Below are 17,590 nucleotides of genomic sequence, written 5' to 3' on the forward strand. Positions count from 1 at the left end.
CCACTCTCAGTCCTCAATAGAGAGCCATATCAGAATCAGGTTTATCATCACTCATATACGTTACGAAATTTGTTTTTTTTTGCAGCAGTAGTACAGTGCAATGCACAAAATTATGACAGGACTGTGCAGAAGTCTTAGGCACCCTAGCCATATATATCCCAAGGCTTTTGCACAATACTGTATTTTGGTAAGTTTCTGATCTGTTACCTTGTCTGCATTGAATTAGTTAATAGTGGTTGGATGTAATAATTTTAAATAAAAATGATAATTAGGCTCAGTTTTTCTGAGATATGGAGGAGGAAACTCATTTGCTCATATTGAACATCTGCGCTAAAGAATAAAGTGTATATAACTTAAAACCAGGAGAGGAGTTGGTTTAGCTATGACATGTTCCATTGTTGGCCAAGGTGAATTCAGTCATGAAGCCTGGCGCTGCATATAGGAATTCCTAGGAGTCTGTACCTTTCAAAGAAAAGAATTAAAACCAGGGAGAGAAGGTATTTACTTTGCAGAATCACTGGAAACTGATTATATCTCATAAGCATCGCACATTGTGATGGGCAGCGTGGTAGCATAGCGGTTACCGTAGTGGTTTACAGCGCGAGTGGAAGATCGGGGTTCAGTTCCTACTGTAAGCAGTTGTATGTTTTCACTGTGACTGTGTGCGTTTCCTCCGGGTTTTCCAAAGATGTACGGGTTAGGGGTAGGATTAGTAAGTTGTAGGCATGCTATAATAGTGCTGGATGTGTGGCAACGCCTGCAGGCTGCCCCCAGTGGGCCCCAGATGCAAGCAATGCATATTATTGTATTGATGTACATTTGACAAAGGTAATCTTTAAAGATATTTAATCTTCAACTTTCGGGTAGCTTTGCTCAGTTGAAAAACATTGAGACAAATACTATAATGAAGATCTGGAATCACTTGCCAAAACATTTTAATTTTTCTCTCTCCTAAGACACCGTTAAAGTATCGGCAGTACCTTCTTGTCTCTTTACGTTGCTTATTACCAGCACAGGAGCTTATTCACAGGAGGCTTGGGTTCATGCCAGCTTCCAACAGATCAGACCCACTTGCCTCATTCCACTTCTTGTTTCGCTTTAGCTGCGTAACTTTATTCATTTACTTAACTTATTTGTTGAGATACAGCGCAGAATCGGTCCAATGAGAGCAGTAGTATTGGAGTAGTGTTTATGACAGTTCAGAAATCCGATGGCATATGATAAGAAGTTCTTCTAAAATACTGAGTGTGGATCATCAGGCTCCTGTACTGATGGTAATAATGAGGTGAGGAGTGTCCCAGATGGCGAGGGTCCTTCATGGTGGATATCGCTTTCTTGAAGATGCCCTCAATGTTGTGGAGACTAATGCTCACAATGGAGCCCTCTGGAGTTTTTTTCCAAGCTTGTGCATTGGCTGCTCCATATCAGACGGTGATACAACCCCTTAGAACACCCTCCACGGTACATCTGCAGAATTTAAATCTCCTCAGACTCCCTCTGAAGTACATCTGTGAGGTAGACGCACTACCTGTGGCAGCTCTGCACAATCCAGTTTGCCAATGTAACGCCCTGGCTCATATCTTCACTGTTATGCTGTAGGTATTTCATTTAGCAGCTCTGTAAGAGCAGTCTGTTCTGCTTTTGGCCTGTCTGGGTTATTGTTGAAGATAAGGATGATGTGGAATGCGTGCCATCCAATTAGCGGGAGGTTTTCTTGGTGAGGGACAATAAGGTTGGTCTTGGGCTTGTGTTCGGTGGGAGATGAATAGAGAAGATGCTAGGGAGTACTGGTCGTAGCTTATGATCCGGTGGGAGACCCATTGTTCGAGATGGATTGTGAGCGACGTTCGGAAGGTGGTGTGTGCTTTCACGTGAGTGACAGAGAAGTTCAAGATCAGTTCCAACCTGTGTACATTTGACTGTTTAATTAGAATGGTCCCTTTTCTTTTTGTTATTCTTTACTAACCCTTCAGTTAATATTCATAAATATAATTCCTTTAATGGTATGCAGTGTATTATCTGTTATCTCGTGGCACTGGGTTGTAACAGGGTAGCGACTGACACAGCATCCACACAAACCGGCGTTTGGGGTGGGACGAGTCATCTCAATCTCATGAGTTTGGCGGGACTTGAGAGTTCTTCCCTAGACTGACACAGCCGAGGAAACGAGGGTGTTTCACAAATATACATTCTGCTGGAGTCTACCATCACTGCAGAACTTGTTCGTGTCCAGGACAAAGAAGAGGGCAGGAGAAAATCATTGCAGACCAAATCCACTGAGCAAACTGCCTTTTCCAGAAGCTCCCTCCTGTAAGACACTATCGGGCTATTAAAACAAAATCTACACATCATCTTAAAAGTTTCTTCCTCCAGACAGTTGGTCAGATCTCTATTTTGATCCCCATCATCCCCATCACTGCACTGCACTGTAAACACTTTAAACTATGTTTTATAATGCTGTTTACAATATAAGGACATGCAGACATTTTAAGCACATTTTATTCCATATCTCTGCTTTAACTTCTGACTTCATTTTTATGTCGTCCTGTGTTATTTGTAATTGTTGAATGTAGCTGGTTTTTTTTTGCACGTCTGGCCCTGTCCGACACACCACAGAAAATTCCTAATACGTGTAAATGTACAAGGCAAATAAAATTGATCTTTGATCTTATGAAGCAGCCTGAGGCATTATACCATGTTAAGTGTGCTTTATTGCGATGATAATGAAGATGGTTGGTTCTTCGCTTGTGAAGATCAGAAGGGAATCATCGCTGTAGGACTTTTCTTCCCGCCTGCACGGCGTAGGTTTACAGTGAGGATCAGTGCACGCGGACCGATTCCACTCTTTAGGCCGGGGACATTCCACAACGGCGCAGTGATCTGCGATGACTGCGGCAACCGCGAGGCTGAAAGTTGAGTATTGGAGTTTTCCTTCTCCTAGACAGACTGTCTGGCAAGGCTAATGAGTCCCATCTACCCAGGTTTGGAATCGGAGTTTTCCATCTCCTAGACAGACTGCCTGGCAAGGCTGATGACCCAGCCTGCCCGCCCAGTTATACCGCTGGACACTCGGTCATGCCATGACATAGCAAACTCAGTAAGAACAGGGACGCCACGTGAAGGCATTGCTATGGGCACAGTAGTGTAGGAGAGGCCATATGAGGGTGACCTGCAGTGGTCCTGCGGGGATCACTACAACTGGAAAGGAGAGGCTTTGGAAGAAGCTTCACCTTCCTTAAGTGAGCTCAGGACTCACCCACTATTGTAACACTATTTTATTTGTATGATCATTTCACAGTTTAAAGTTCAAACTAAATTTATTATCAAAGTACATATATGTCACTTTGGGATTCACTTTCTTGCAGGCATTTGTAGGAAAATAAAGAAATACAGTAGAATTCATGAAAAATTATAAATAATAAATTTTGCCAAATAACCAATAAGCAAAAGAGGACAGATTGTTCAAATAATAAAAAAACAAAAGAAAATAACACTGAGAACAAGAGTTGCAGAGTCCTTGAAAGTGTGTCTGTAGGTTGTGGAATCAGTTCAGAGCTGATTTGCATGAAGTTATCTATGCTGGTTCAGGAGCCTGATGGTTCTAAGACAAATAGCTATTCCTGTGAACCTGCTCCTGGCCTGAGGCTCCTGTACCTCCTGCCAGATGGTAGTAGTGAGAAGAGAGCATGGCCTAGATGATGGGGATCTTTCGTGGTGGATGCTGCTTTCTTGTGGCAGTGCTCAATGGCGGGAAGGGCTGTTCCTGTGAAGGGTGGGGCTTTATTCACCACTTTCTGCAGTCCGTTCCAAGCATGTGAAGCAATCAATCTCTGGCACCATTTTGCTTTCCACTGCCGCCATCTCTACGCCAGCTGCAGCCGTTGCATTATCAGCAGTGGCTCATCTGTTGGCTTCTTTGTCTCTGAAGCGAAAGGTTGTGGGTTAACACGTGGTTTTGTGCTGAAGAAAAGCAGGAGAAACTCTGTTAAGAGTCCTGCCATAAACCTGTATTATTCCTTCATATCAGCCCTTTCAAAGTGAAACACCTCACACTTTACCAGAATTAGCCAGTGTGGAGGAACAGAGAGATCTTGGTGTCCATGCTCATAGATAGGTGGCCACGCAAGTTTGTTAGTGTGGTTAGTCTGGTGTATTAGTCAGGGGACTGAGTTCAAGAGCCACAAGGTAATGTTGCAGCTCTATAAAACTCCTGTTAGACCACGGTTGGAGAATTGTGTTCAGTTCTGGTTGCCTCATTATAGGAAGGACGTGGAAGCTTTAGAAAGGTTGCAGAGGAGATTTGCCTAGATTAGAAAACATGCCTTATGAGGATATGTTGAACAACCTAAGGGGTTTTTCTTTGGAGTGAAGGAGGATGAGAAGTGACTTGACGGAAATGTACAAGATGGTAAGAGTCACAGATCAAGTAGATAGCTAGGAGAACATTTCCTGGGCGGGGTGGGGAATGGAATACAAGGAGACATGACTTCAGGGTGAATAGAGGAAAGTATAGGGAGGGGTGTCACAGAGAGTGGTGGGTGCGTAGAACACCCTGCTAGAGATGGTGGTAGTGGCAGATACATTAGGGAGATTGAAGATAGGCACATGGATGATAGAAAAATAGAGGGCTATGTGGGATGGATCTTGGAGTAGATTAAAGGGACGGCACAACATCGTGTGCAGAAGGGTCTGTACTTTGTGTAATGTAATGAGGGTGGGTTTCGGGGCTTTGATGTTTCTATCATTCACTCTATGGGGTTTCTTGTTTTGTGGATGTCTGTGGAGAGTATGAATTTCAGGTCGTAAACTATACATTCTCTTAAATGAACTTTTAACCTTTGAACCTTTATGTGTTGGGAATTATATATGGTTTTCTGATTACTGTCTATTATTTAATAATTTGATATTTTTACAAAAAATAAGATTTCAAACCTAGCTTATGTGATTTTCTCTGTGAAAATCCACTGTCCTACATTAGAATCATAGAGACATAGAGCACTACAACACAGAAACATGCCCTTCAGCCCATTTAGTTGATGCCAAACTATTAGTCTGCCTAGTTCCATTTACGACCCATTCCAGGACCACAGTCCTCCATACCCCTCTCGTCCATGTACTCATCTAAATTTCTCTTAAATTTTGAAATTGACCCCACATCCACTACTTACACCAGCAGCTTGTTCCACACTCTCATGACCCCTCAGATTCCCCTTACACGTTTCACCTTTCACCCTCAACCCATGACCTCTTGTTCTAGTCTCACCCAACCTCAATGGAAAAAGCCTGCATGCATTTACCCTATCTATACCCCTCATGATTTTGCATGCCTCTATCAAATCTCACCTCATTCTCTTGCACTCCAGGGAATAAAGTTCGAACCTATTCAACCTTTCTCTATTCCGCTGGTTCTGAACGTCCCTTCAGAGCACAGATAAGGAAAAATTTCTTTTAGCCAGAGATTAAATTTTCTCTGCACTCTTTCGAACTTATTGTTAACTTTCCTATAGGTAGGTGACCAGAGCTACACACAGTAACGATTGCAACAGTAACCGCACATCATTTACCTTGAAGTGAAATTGTAAGGTGCTATATAAATGGATGTCTCTCTTTCGCTTGTATTTCAATTAGCTGATGATGGTTTGCCTCAGTTCAATTTTTGCTTGAATGAGGCTTTTATATGAATGTTTCAAAGCTTTGCCGTTCTTAATGATCACATTTGTGAAGATTATAGCTGGTTCCCAGAGCAGACAGGGTAAAAAAAAATGTTAGTTAAGGCCATGCTGAAATCACAAAGGAACCCTTAATATAGAGATTAGGTAAATGGCAAAATGCAAGAAAGCTAATTGAAATCCTCTAATCTATGACTTCAGTTGAAAGTGCTGCCTGATGCCATAAGATTGCTGCTGCTTCATGGCTTTAAGCAACTCATCTAGCTTATCTGGTATTTAAAAGATAGGGTGAACTTATTTTAACAGAATTGAACACAACTACAGTGTTTGTGTTAAGTTCTAATAGGTTTTGCAGGGAAATTTTTGCAAAATAGTGTTTGAAAAGCTGAACGTTCTCTTAAATAAGATTAGGCTATTTGCTGCTTGTACTCTCTCATTAGTATTCTATTTACTAAAAGTTCAGTACTGAACAATCATTTCTGAATTGAAGAGCTTATCAAAGATTCATAGAGCAGAGCAACAGACCCATTGGCTCATCATTGTCTGTGCTGACCCATTAAGTATCCATCTTTACTAATTGATGTTCCTGCTCTTTGCCTGTAGCCTGTAGGCAATTCATGTACTCGACCAGATACTCCAATGTGAGAGTCAGAATCAGGTTTATTATCGCTAACGCACACGGTCCTGATGAAGGGTCTCAGCCTGAAATGTTGACTGTTTATTCCTCTCCGTAGATGCTGCCTGACCTGCTGAGTTCATCCAGCATTTTGTGCATGTTGCTCTGGATTTCCAGCATCTGCAGAATGTCTTGCGTTTATGATCACTGACACATGTCACGAAATTTGTTGTTTTGTGGCAGCAGTACAGTGCAATACATAAAATATACTATCAATTACAACAAGAAATATATAAAAAATAAACATGTAGTGCAAAAACAGAGCAAAATAGTGAGGAACTCTTCATCGGTTCATATATTTTTCAGAAATCTGATGGTGGTGGGGAAGAAGCCATTCCTGGCACAATGTGTGTGTGTCTTCAGGCTCCTGTACCTCTTCCCTGATGGTAGTAACAAGAAGAGGGCATGTCCTGGGTGGAGAAAATTCTTCATGATGGATGCCACCCTCTTGAGGCATCGCCTTTTGAAGATGCCCTCGATGGTGGGGAGGACGGCCATGATGGAGCTGGCTGAGTTTACAACCTTCAGCAGCTTTTCCCAATCTTGCGTGGCCTCCACTACTCTCTCACTGAGTTCCAGATTCCACCTCCCTTTGGGTGGAAAAAAAATGTCTTCCTCAGATCCTTCTTACCTCTTATGATAAACTTAGGCATCTGACTCTGTTGCGGGGAATAGTTTCTTCCTACCTACCACATCGTCCTCTTATATACATCTAATTGGGTGTCTCCCGGCTTTCTCTGCTCCAAGTTAAATAATCCCACTTATTCAGTCTCTTCTGACAACTGAAATGTTCCATCACAGGCAACATCTAGTAGTGGATACAACTCAGTCCATCACCGGCAAAGCCCTCCCCACCATTGAGCACATCTACAAGGTGCGCTGCCGCAAGAAAGCAGCATCCATCATCAAGGACCCCCACCACCCAGGCCATCCTCTCTTCTTGGTGTTGCCATCAGGAGGGAGGTAGCAGAACCTTAGGTCCCCCATTACTAGGCTCAGGAACTGTTATTACCCTATAGCTATCAGGCTCATGAACCTCTTGACCATGTCTGAAAGCTTTTATACATTGAGTTGCTGCCATATGATTGGCTGATTTGATATTTGCATTAACGAGCAGGTGTACAGGTGTACCTAATAAAATGGCCACCGAGTGTATATGAAAGCATATGCTACCTTGACATTCGTTTTCTTGAAGGCATTTACACTGAGTGTATGTCCATAGTCTTCTGCTGCTGTGGCCCATTCACTTCAAGGTTCAACAAGTGAGTTCAGAGAAGCTCTTCTGCACACCACTGTTGTAACACATCGCTATTTAAATTACTGTTGTCTTCCTGTCAGCTTGAACCAGCCTGGCCATTCTCCTCTGACCTCTTTCATTAACAGGGCGTTTTTGTCCATAGAACTGCAGCTTAGTAGATGCTTGTTGTTTTTCACACCATTCTTAGTAAACTCTAGAGACTGTTGTGCATGAAAATCCCAGGAGATCAGCAGTTTCTAAAATACTCAAACCACCCCTTCTGGCACCACAATCATTCCGCGATCAAAGTCACTTAGATCACATTTCTTCCCCATTCTGATGTTTGGTCTGAACAACAACTGAACTTCTTGACCATGTCTGCAGTCTTTTATACATTGAGCTGCTGCCACATGATTGGCTGATGAGATATTTGCATTAACGAGCAGGTGTACAGATGTACCCAATAACGTGACCACTGAGTGTACACATCACCATGTACTATGTTGAGATTCATTTCTGTGCAGGCATTTACAGGAAAATAACACAATAGAATTTCTGAAAAACTATAAATAACAGAGACTGACAAACAACCAATGTGCAAAAGAAGACAAGTTGTGCAAATTATTTAAAAAGTAACTAAATAGTTGAAAGTGAGTCCATAAGTTGTGGAGTTAGTTCCACTATATCCGAGGTAAGCTACAGTGGAACTGTATATGAAGGACTTAACTTTGTTGAATATATTAATTGACAAATTGGAGGTTTTGTTCTATAGAAATCATATACGCTCAGTGACCACGTTATTAGGTACACTTGTACACCTGCTCGTTAATGAAAATATCTAATCAGCCAATCGTGTGGTAGCACTCAATGCATAAAAGCACTCAGACGTGGTCAAGAGGTTCACTTGTCGTTCAGACCAAACATCAGAATGACACAGAAATGTGACCCAAGTGACTTCGACCGTGGAATGATTGTTGGTGCCAGACAGGGTGGTTTGAGTATCTCAGAAACAGCTGATCTACTTTCAGGTACAACAGTCTCTAGAGCAGGGTTCCCCACCTTTTTTTATGCTATTAACTGAGGGGTCCATGGACCCCAAGCTGGGAACCTCTGGTCTAGAGCTTACCGAGAATGGTGTGAAAGGCAGAAAACCTCCAGTGAGTGGCAGTTCTGAAATCTAAAGTGCCTTGTTAATGAGAGAGGTCATAGGAGAATGGCCAGACTGGTTCAGACCATGAACATACAGGAAGTACCTAATAAAGTGGCCAGCGAGTGTATCTTTAAAGGTATTTATTGCACAGTATTGTTCAATCCCAAATTCCCCCGATTATTGTCTCAGCGCTTCCATAAGACTGATAAACAGCCCGTTCTACTTGTGCACTGTGGTTCTTTTCTTCGTACTTTATACCATCTAAGTTTTATTTTATCCCCAAAGACTTCATCGAAAGGAGCAGATCAAAGCTGCAGATCCAAATACTCAGGATTATTTCTTAAAAATTAAACATGTTAGGTTTGCTTGCACTGTGATCAGAGTGCTTCTTATGCTGATAAGAATCGGTATGAACTTTCTTGTGGCTGATGTAATGATGATGAATGCTGTGACACAGCTATTTTGGACAGCTCTTCCCAGAGGAGGCAGAGCACTTGCTAATGAAATGAACAAAAGTAAGGCTACGTGAGGGGAGATAAAAATGGGCATGGAGAAAGAGAGGTAAGAATCAAGTCAGGGCAGAAAAGGGGAAAAAAAAATTCAGTCAGAGTAAAAAATATGAAAAATGAGATCTGAAGAGGTCCGAGAGGAAATGAAAACTTTACAGCAGGAATGAGGAAAGAAAGGACAAAGTTTATCAATTTAGATGTGGAAAAACAGAAGGAAAAGAAAACATTGGACAATGGAGTAGGGCAGGACAGACATCATAGGTAGTATAAGTAGACTTACTCTGCTTTTTCCTTTTTAGAGGACAGCAAAGTTAGCATAGTGCTTTTACAGTGCCAGTGACAGGTTCAATTCCCACCGCTGTCTGTAAGGAGTTTGTATGTTGCTCAGGTGCTCCAATTTCCTCCCACATTCCAAAGACATGCGGGTTAGGATTAGTGAGTTGTGGACATACTATGTTGGCACTGGAAGCATGGTGACACTTGCCCAGCTCATCCTCAGACCTTAAGGTTACAAAACACAGGAGCAGACTTAGGCCATTGGCCCCATCAAGTCTTCTCCACCATTCGATCATGGCTGATTTATTTTCCCACTCAGTCCATTCTCTTGCCTTTTCCCTGTAAACTTTGACGCTTTGGAGTTTTGAGGAATGTTGGCAACATGGTGACTTAGTGGTTAGAGTAACGCTTTGCAGAGCAATTGATCACTGATTCAAAGTTCGAAGTACAGTTACTATCAAAGCGTGTACACGGTATAGAACCTTGAGATTCGTCTTCTTGCAGACAGCCACAAAACAAAGAAACAAAATAGAAAAAAAAACTCCACACAAGACTGACAAACATCCAAATTGCGAGAAAAAGAACAAATCATGCAAACAGTAAAAATAATAAACAAATAGTATACAGAACTTTGAACTGCAGCGTCCCCGAAAGTGAATCCACAGCCACAGAACTAGTTCAGCACAAAGGTGACTGCCGATGGCTGCAACTAATCTGGATCACTGCTTACGTTGGCTAAAAGTTGGTTCATTTTTCACTCTTGGGCCTAGGTCCTGCCATTTCAATGCAGCCTGAAGTTTCAATCTGATTTGATCAGGGTTCAATACCCTCCGCTGTTTGCAAGGAGTTTGTTCATTCTCCCTTGACCTCATGGGTTTCTTCTGGGTGCTCTGGTTTCCTCCCAAATTCCAAAGTATTACAGGTTAGTAGGTTAATTGGTCACGTGGGTGTAATTGGGCAGCACAGGCTCATTGGGTTGAAAGGGCCTGTTACCATACTGTATCTCTAAATAATTTATATAATAAAATAGATATTCATTAACCAATGGTATTGGAATCCTGAAATTGTATGATCCAGAAGGAGGCAACTTCTCATGTCCGTGTCACTAAAAAAGGAACCATCAATCTAGTTGCATCTCTTAGCACTTGATCTATAGTTGTGTAGCTTATAACTCCTCAGATATGCATTCAGACGTTTTAAATGCTTCTGCCTCTATCAACATTTTAGCCAATAATTTCCAGGTCTGTACCTATTGCTGAGTAAAAGTATTTTCCCTCAACTTTTCTGTAATCATTCTACCAATTGCTTACAATCTATGCCCTTTCAACCCAGGCAACTAGGTCTTTCCTATGTATTCACGCCTCTCAAAGTACGAATGTGTTAACATATACTACCCTGAGATTCGTTTTCTTGAGGCATTCACAGCAGAACAAAGAAATACAATAGAACCAATGAAAAACTACACACTAAGACGGACACTCAACCAATGTGCAAAAGAAGGCAAACTGTGCAAATACATTAAAAATAATAATATTAATAAATAAGTAATAAGCAATATTGAGAACGTAATTTGTCGTGTCCTTGAAAGTAGGTTGTGGAATCATTCTAGTGTTGATGTGAGCGAAGATATCCACCCGAGTTCAGGAGCCTGATAGTTTAAGAGTATTGACTGTTCCTGAACTTGGTGGTGTGGGTCCTGAGGCTCCTGTAACTTCTACCTGATGGCAGCAGCGAGAAGAGAGCATGGCCTGGATGGTGGGGGCCCTTGATGATAGATACTACCTTCCTGCGACAGAATTCCTTGTCGATGTGCTCAGTGGTGGGTAGGGCTTTTCCTGTGATGGACTGCGCTGTATCTACTACTTTTTGTAAGCTTTTCTGTTCATGGGCATTGGTAATTTGATACAGCTTAATTAAGTATATGCTATTCAGATGAACAAAAACATTAGAAATGCAATCTTTCCTCCAAGCTACCATTTTCCTGAATGTACCTGAATTGGTCAAAGAACAGTGAGGCTGTCTACAAGAAGGGTCAGAGCCGTCTCTATTTCCTGAGGAGACTGAGGTCCTTTAACATCTGCCGGACGATGCTGAGGATGTTCTACGAGTCTGTGGTGGCCAGTGCTATCATGTTTGCTGTTGTGTGCTGGGGCAGCAGGCTGAGGGTAGCAGACACCAACAGAATCAACAAACTCATTCGTAAGGCCGGTGATGTTGTGGGGATGGAACTGGACTCTCTGACGGTGGTGTCTGAAAAGAGGATGCTGTCTAAGTTGCATGCCATCTTGGTCAATGTCTCCCATCCACTACATAATGTACTGGGTGGGCACAGGAGTACATTCAGCCAGAGACTCATTCCACCGAGATGCAGCACAGAGCATCATAGGAAGTCATTCCTGCCTGTGGCCATCAAACTTTACAACTCCTCCCTTGGAGGGTCAGATACCCTGAGCCGATAGGCTGGTCCTGGACTTATTTCATAATTTACTGGCATAATTTACATATTACTATTTAACTATTTATAGTTCTATTACTATTTATTATTTATGGTGCAACTGTAACGAAAACCAATTTCCCCCGGGATCAATAAAGTATGACTATGACTATGAATGTTCCTGAATGTGTTTATAGGATGGGGAGGGAGCAGGAGAGAACATATTCAGTCCATTGAGTCTATACTAGCCCTCTAAGCCATCCTATCAGTCCTATTTATCACTTATTTCTCTGCAACCTTTTGACAAACCCCAATCCTCCTAACAATTGTCTGATTAGAAATCGGAGGTGCAACTGGACTTGGGGAGAAATTAGAGGTATAAGATGACTTGGGAATCCTCATCCAAGATTCCCTGAAGGTTAACTTGCAGGGTGAGTTGGTCATAAGGAAGGCAAATGCAATGTTACCATTCATTTTGGAGGGACTGGAAGATAAAAACAAGGATGTAATGCTGAGACTTTGGATTAGATTAGGTTAGATTCAACTTTATTGTCATTGTGCCAAGTACAAAGCCAATGAAATGCAGTATCATTTAAAGGGTTGCTCAGACCAGATTTGGAGTATTGTGAGTGGTTTTGAGTCCCCTTGGACAAGGTCCAGAGGGGATTTGTGCAAATGACCCTGGGAATGAAAGGGTTAATATATGAGAGCATTTGATGTCTCTGGGCCTGTAGTTGCTGGAGTTTGAAACCTGCTGAATATTGAAAGGCCTGAATAAAGTGGTTGTGGAGAGGATGTTTCCCATAGTGGAGGAGTCTCAAACCAGAGGGCACAGCCACAGAGTTGAAGCACCTTCAATAACTCCAAAAGACTGAGGTTTGGTAAAATACTGAAAGGCTTTTATTCACTGTACAATACGATCTCCACGACCTCCACGGTGAGTATCTGCCCCTGGACTGAGGGGGAGGGGCAAGGCGAAACACCTTTACATAGGACTCTGTGGGAGGAGCCACAGGGGCAGTCAGCAGAGAGGCGTGTCCAGTCAGTTAACCCAGTATATATATAGATATACATATACATATGGTTTACCACAAGAGTAGAAGGACATCCATTTAGAACAGGGACGAGGAGGAATTTTTTTTTTAGCCAAAGGGTAGTGAATCTGTGGAATTCATTGCCACAGATGGCTGTGGAGACCAAGTCACTGGGTATACTTAAAGTCAAAATTGATGGGTTTTTGATTAGTCAGGGCGTGAAAAGTTACGGGGAAAAGGCAGGATTGAGAGGTGTAATCAGCCACGGTCAAATGCCAGACCAGACTCAATAGGCTGAATGGCCTAATTCTGCTCCTATGCCTAATGATACTTTTGGCATAATTTACAGTGAGCAATTCCCCAAACAACAGGCACACTTAGGGATATTGTGCACAGATCATATATTCTTTCTGCTTGTCCATCTCTCTTCTCGAAACCTCTTTATTAACTGTATTGTTTATTGCAAATGCAGACTTCTGTATTGCTCCATAAGTTACGTTTGGTGATTTGTTTTCTGATTATGTTCAATGGAATGCATCTGAGTTAAGTCAGGTTTTGATTTCAACCAGTTTCTGCAAACTTGCGAAACATCAGTTTTGCTTTGATTGTCAGGTACTCTTAAGGTTACTGGTTTCTGGCAGAAATTAATAACTTTTGTAAGCAGAAAGACACACTTTTGTGATGATCGGTATTAAGTGGATTTTGTTTAAGAATATCTAAGATTCTAGCTATCGTTAGTTACTTACTTAAGCTTATCACCCCTATGGGGCTCAGGCCACCGACAGCTGCTCCCAAGAGTCCTGTGTCCTGGGCCAACCTTTCACGTTGTCCCCATCTTCCTCTCCAGGAATGAGTTCTTTGGAGCTTCTGCTGGTGTTTCTATCGCTCTGGGTTTTGATGGGATGGGGTTGCTATCCCCCCTTCCTTTCGCAGCCTGGCTTGGGACGGTTCGTGGCAGAGTTTTACAAGCGACATGGATTTCTTGACTGTCTTCAGAGTGTGAAATGTTAGAGGGCATTTTATTTTCTGCCTTTTACCTGTGAACATGGATGATGGTGATAAATTTAAATTGGGATTTGCCTTAATAATATCTGATAGAAACCTTTATTTCTGTGGTCTGTTTATTTATTGAGGTACAGCGTGGAACAGGCCTTTCTAGCTCTTTAAACAACGCTGCCAGGAAACCCTCAATTTAACCCTAGCCTAATCACGGGGCAAGTTACAATGACCAATTAGCTGTCTTTGATATGTCTTTGGACTGTGGGAGGAAACCCACGCCGTCACAGGGGGAACGTACAAGCTCCTCCCAAGCAGCGACGGGAATTGAACCTAGGTTGTTGGTACTATAAAGTGTTGTGCTAACCACAATGCTATACCATGATTTAGACACATGAAACTTGGCAATTGCTGGAAACCTTGAGTGTTTCAGTTCTAGACCCATGATCAGGACTGAAAAGGAAGGAGGCAGAAGCCTGCAAAAAACACTATCTCCCTCCGTAGACGCTGCCTGACCTGCGGTTCCTCCAGCTTCTTGTATGTGTTGGTTCTTAGGCTGCGCTCACTGGTACTGTAAAGTGTTGAACCTGGGCCGATGGTACTGCAAAGCGTTGTGCTACCATGCTGCCCTTCCTGCAAGTTGTTTTAAACTAGAGGAGACAGGGCAGAGTTTCAGGAAAGTTATGGCTGAGTTATTATCGCATCTGTGATGAATGATTTTTTGAAAAAAAAATCTTCCCAACGTTCTTGAATAATGGAGTAAGTTGTAACACTAATATGCTTAACATTTTTGGGGGTTGTAACATACGACCTGCCGACTTGTGTCATGTAAAGATGTCGACTTTAATTTAAAACAATGTTCCTTAAAGGAGCCAAGTCATGAACAGTGATTTTTTTTGTTTTCTCTCTTTTCCTTGCAGTTGTGCCGGTATTAAGAGCTGGGGGAATGAATAACCAGAATGGATACCCAGTCACACAGCGCTCCTGGAGTTGAAAAGAAAAAAGTAGAGAATTCCATTGTAAAGGGATCTCCTCGCACAGATGTCAGTGAGAAAGCCATAGCCTCCAGTACCACTTCCAATGGTAAGTGGTGTATCGCACAGGGATTTGCTAACTGTGAGAGCAGCAGCTTTTTTAAAAAATGTTCACTGCATTCCTTGTGAATGGATCATCCGCACCTGGATTTTTGTTTGTTTTGAGAAAGCGGCGGTGGGTGGAGGACGAAGAATTTGGAATTAAAGTAATCTCTTTCATAAACCAGCCATTGAGCGATTTTCCTTTCGCACTGCTGGGTTCTGTTGCAGTCAGTGAGTGCTTCTTTCTAATTGGCGAGATTTAATGTGCTATTTTCCCTCCCTCTGGGCAGCTGACTAATCGCTCGCGAGGAGCAATGGTCAAATGCGCGTCTGTGTAAAATGAGCTTTCTTTTCCTTTAAAAAGTGTGTTGTTTTGTGATGCCTGTCATTAGTAAAACCATGAGGTATGTTTGGGGTTAGTATTCAGTACGGGATAGAATAAGCACAGATAATTTGGAGGTTAGAATGATATTGTTACGGCTTAGGGTGTTCTGGAGTTTGGAAACCGATTCCAGCGCCATTTTTAAGGGGTTTGAACGTTTTCTCCGTGTCCCAATGGGTTTCCCCCTGGTACTCTGGTTTCTTCCCACAGTCCAAAGGCCGTAAGACCAGAAGGTATAACAGCAGAGTCCGGCCATTCGGCCCATCAAGTTTGCTCCACCATTTCATCACAGCTTACCCATTTTCCCTCTCAGCCCCATTCTCCTGCCTTCTCCCTGTATTCCTTCATGCCCTGACTAATCAATAATCTATCAACCTCTGCCTTAAATATACTCAGTGACTTGGCCCCCACAGCCACCTGTGGCAACGAATTCCACGGATTCACCACTCTCTGGCTAAAGCAACTCCTCCTCATCTCCGATCTAAGTGGACAGCCCTCTAGTCAAAGTCTGCACCCTCTGGTCTTAGACTCTCCCACCATAGGAAACATCTTCTCCATATCCACTGTATTGAGGCCCTTCAACAACAGATGGGTTTCACGTACCGGTCAGTAGGTTGATTGGCCATTGTAAATTGTCCTGTGATTAGGCTAGTGTCAAATAGGTGAGTTGCTGGGCCATGTTAAGGGACTGATCTGTGCTGTATCTCTAAATGAAATAAAAATTAAATAAACAGTTGAAGCAAAGCAGCAGCAGGATCTACAGACATAAAAGTTGCTGGTGAACGCAGCAGGCCAGGCAGCATCTCTAGGAAGAGGTACAGTCGACGTTTCGGGCCAAGACCCTTCGTCAGGACTGACTGAAAGAGGAGCTAGTAAGAGATTTGAAAGTGGGAGGGGGAGGGGGAGATCTGAAATGATAGGAGAAGACAGGAGGGGGAGGGATAGAGCCAAGAGCTGGACAGGTGATTGGCAAAAGGAGATACGAGAGGATCATGGGACAGGAGGCTTAGGGAGAAAGAAAAGGGGGAGGGGGGAAAACCCAGAGGATGGGCAAGAGGCACACATCAAAGTTGCTGGTGAACGCAGCAGGCCAGGCAGCATCTATAGGAAGAGGCGCAGTCGACGTTTCAGACCAAGACCCTTCGTCAGGACTAACTGAAGGAAGAGTGAGTAAGGGATTTGAAAGCTGGAGGGGGAGGGGGAGATGCAAAATGATAGGAGAAGACAGGAGGGGGAGGGATAGAGCCGAGAGCTGGACAGGTGATAGGCAAAAGGGATACGAGAGGATCATGGGACAGGAGGTCCGGGAAGAAAGACGGGGGGGGTGACCCAGAGGATGGGCAAGAGGTATAGTGAGAGGGACAGAGGAAGAAAAAGGAGAGAGAGAAAAAGAATGTGTGTATATAAATAAATAATGGATGGGGTATGAGGGGGAGGTGGGGCATTAACGGAAGTTGCGTTCACCAGTAACCTTTATGTGTGTTGCTTGAAATTCCAGCATCTGCAGATTTCCTCGTGTTTGCAGGATCTTCTGAATCAGATTTACTATATCGCTGACATATGTCATCAGATTTGTTGCGTTGCCCCAGAAGCACAGTGCAATACATAAAAAACAGTGTAAGTCGCAATAGGAAAGACATCAGAATCAGATTTAATATCATCGGCGTATGTCAGGAATTTTGTTATATTTGCATATGTTTATATAAGTGGTGCAAAAGAGTGTAAGTAGTGAGGTACTGGACAGTGCAGCTTGCTGAACCCGAAGGGCCTCTAAACAAACAAAAATAAAATGGTATGGATGGCCAGTGTCAAATGGCCGAAAAATTAGGGTTTAATGATTGTCCCCTATGCTTTGCAGAGTGCTGCAGTCTGCTAATTAAACATTAGCCTCAGATCAAAGTACAAAGCTAACAAGCATTCTGTGCGCCAGGGGTTCCAAACCTTTGTTATGCCATGGACCCCTACCGTTACCCGGCGGTTCCGCGGAGCCTGGGTGGGGAGTCCCTGCGGAGTACACGGCTGGAGGCCAGCTCACGTACATCGGGAAGCTCGGCGAAGAGGGACAATGAGGAGAGATGAGACACCCCGTGGTTCTCTTCTGCTTGGCAGGGGGTTGAGGAGGAGATTTGCTGGGACTACTCAGTACCAGGA

At 43.0% G+C, this 17,590-nt stretch overlaps 1 protein-coding gene across 1 annotated transcript in view; it reads left to right on the plus strand.

Annotated features, from left to right (window-relative positions):
• Nucleotides 1-17,590, plus strand: part of LOC134356082 (transcriptional activator GLI3-like) — a 471,736-nt gene that overhangs the window by 73,347 nt on the left and 380,799 nt on the right. Inside the window, exon 2 of the mRNA XM_063066656.1 lies at nucleotides 14,902-15,064. Coding sequence (XP_062922726.1) covers nucleotides 14,941-15,064 — 124 coding nt within the window. The 5' untranslated portion in view covers nucleotides 14,902-14,940. The remainder of the gene's footprint in view (nucleotides 1-14,901; nucleotides 15,065-17,590) is intronic.

Source organism: Mobula hypostoma, chromosome 1 (genome assembly GCF_963921235.1).
Source record: "Mobula hypostoma chromosome 1, sMobHyp1.1, whole genome shotgun sequence".
Classification (NCBI taxonomy): domain Eukaryota; kingdom Metazoa; phylum Chordata; class Chondrichthyes; order Myliobatiformes; family Myliobatidae; genus Mobula; species Mobula hypostoma.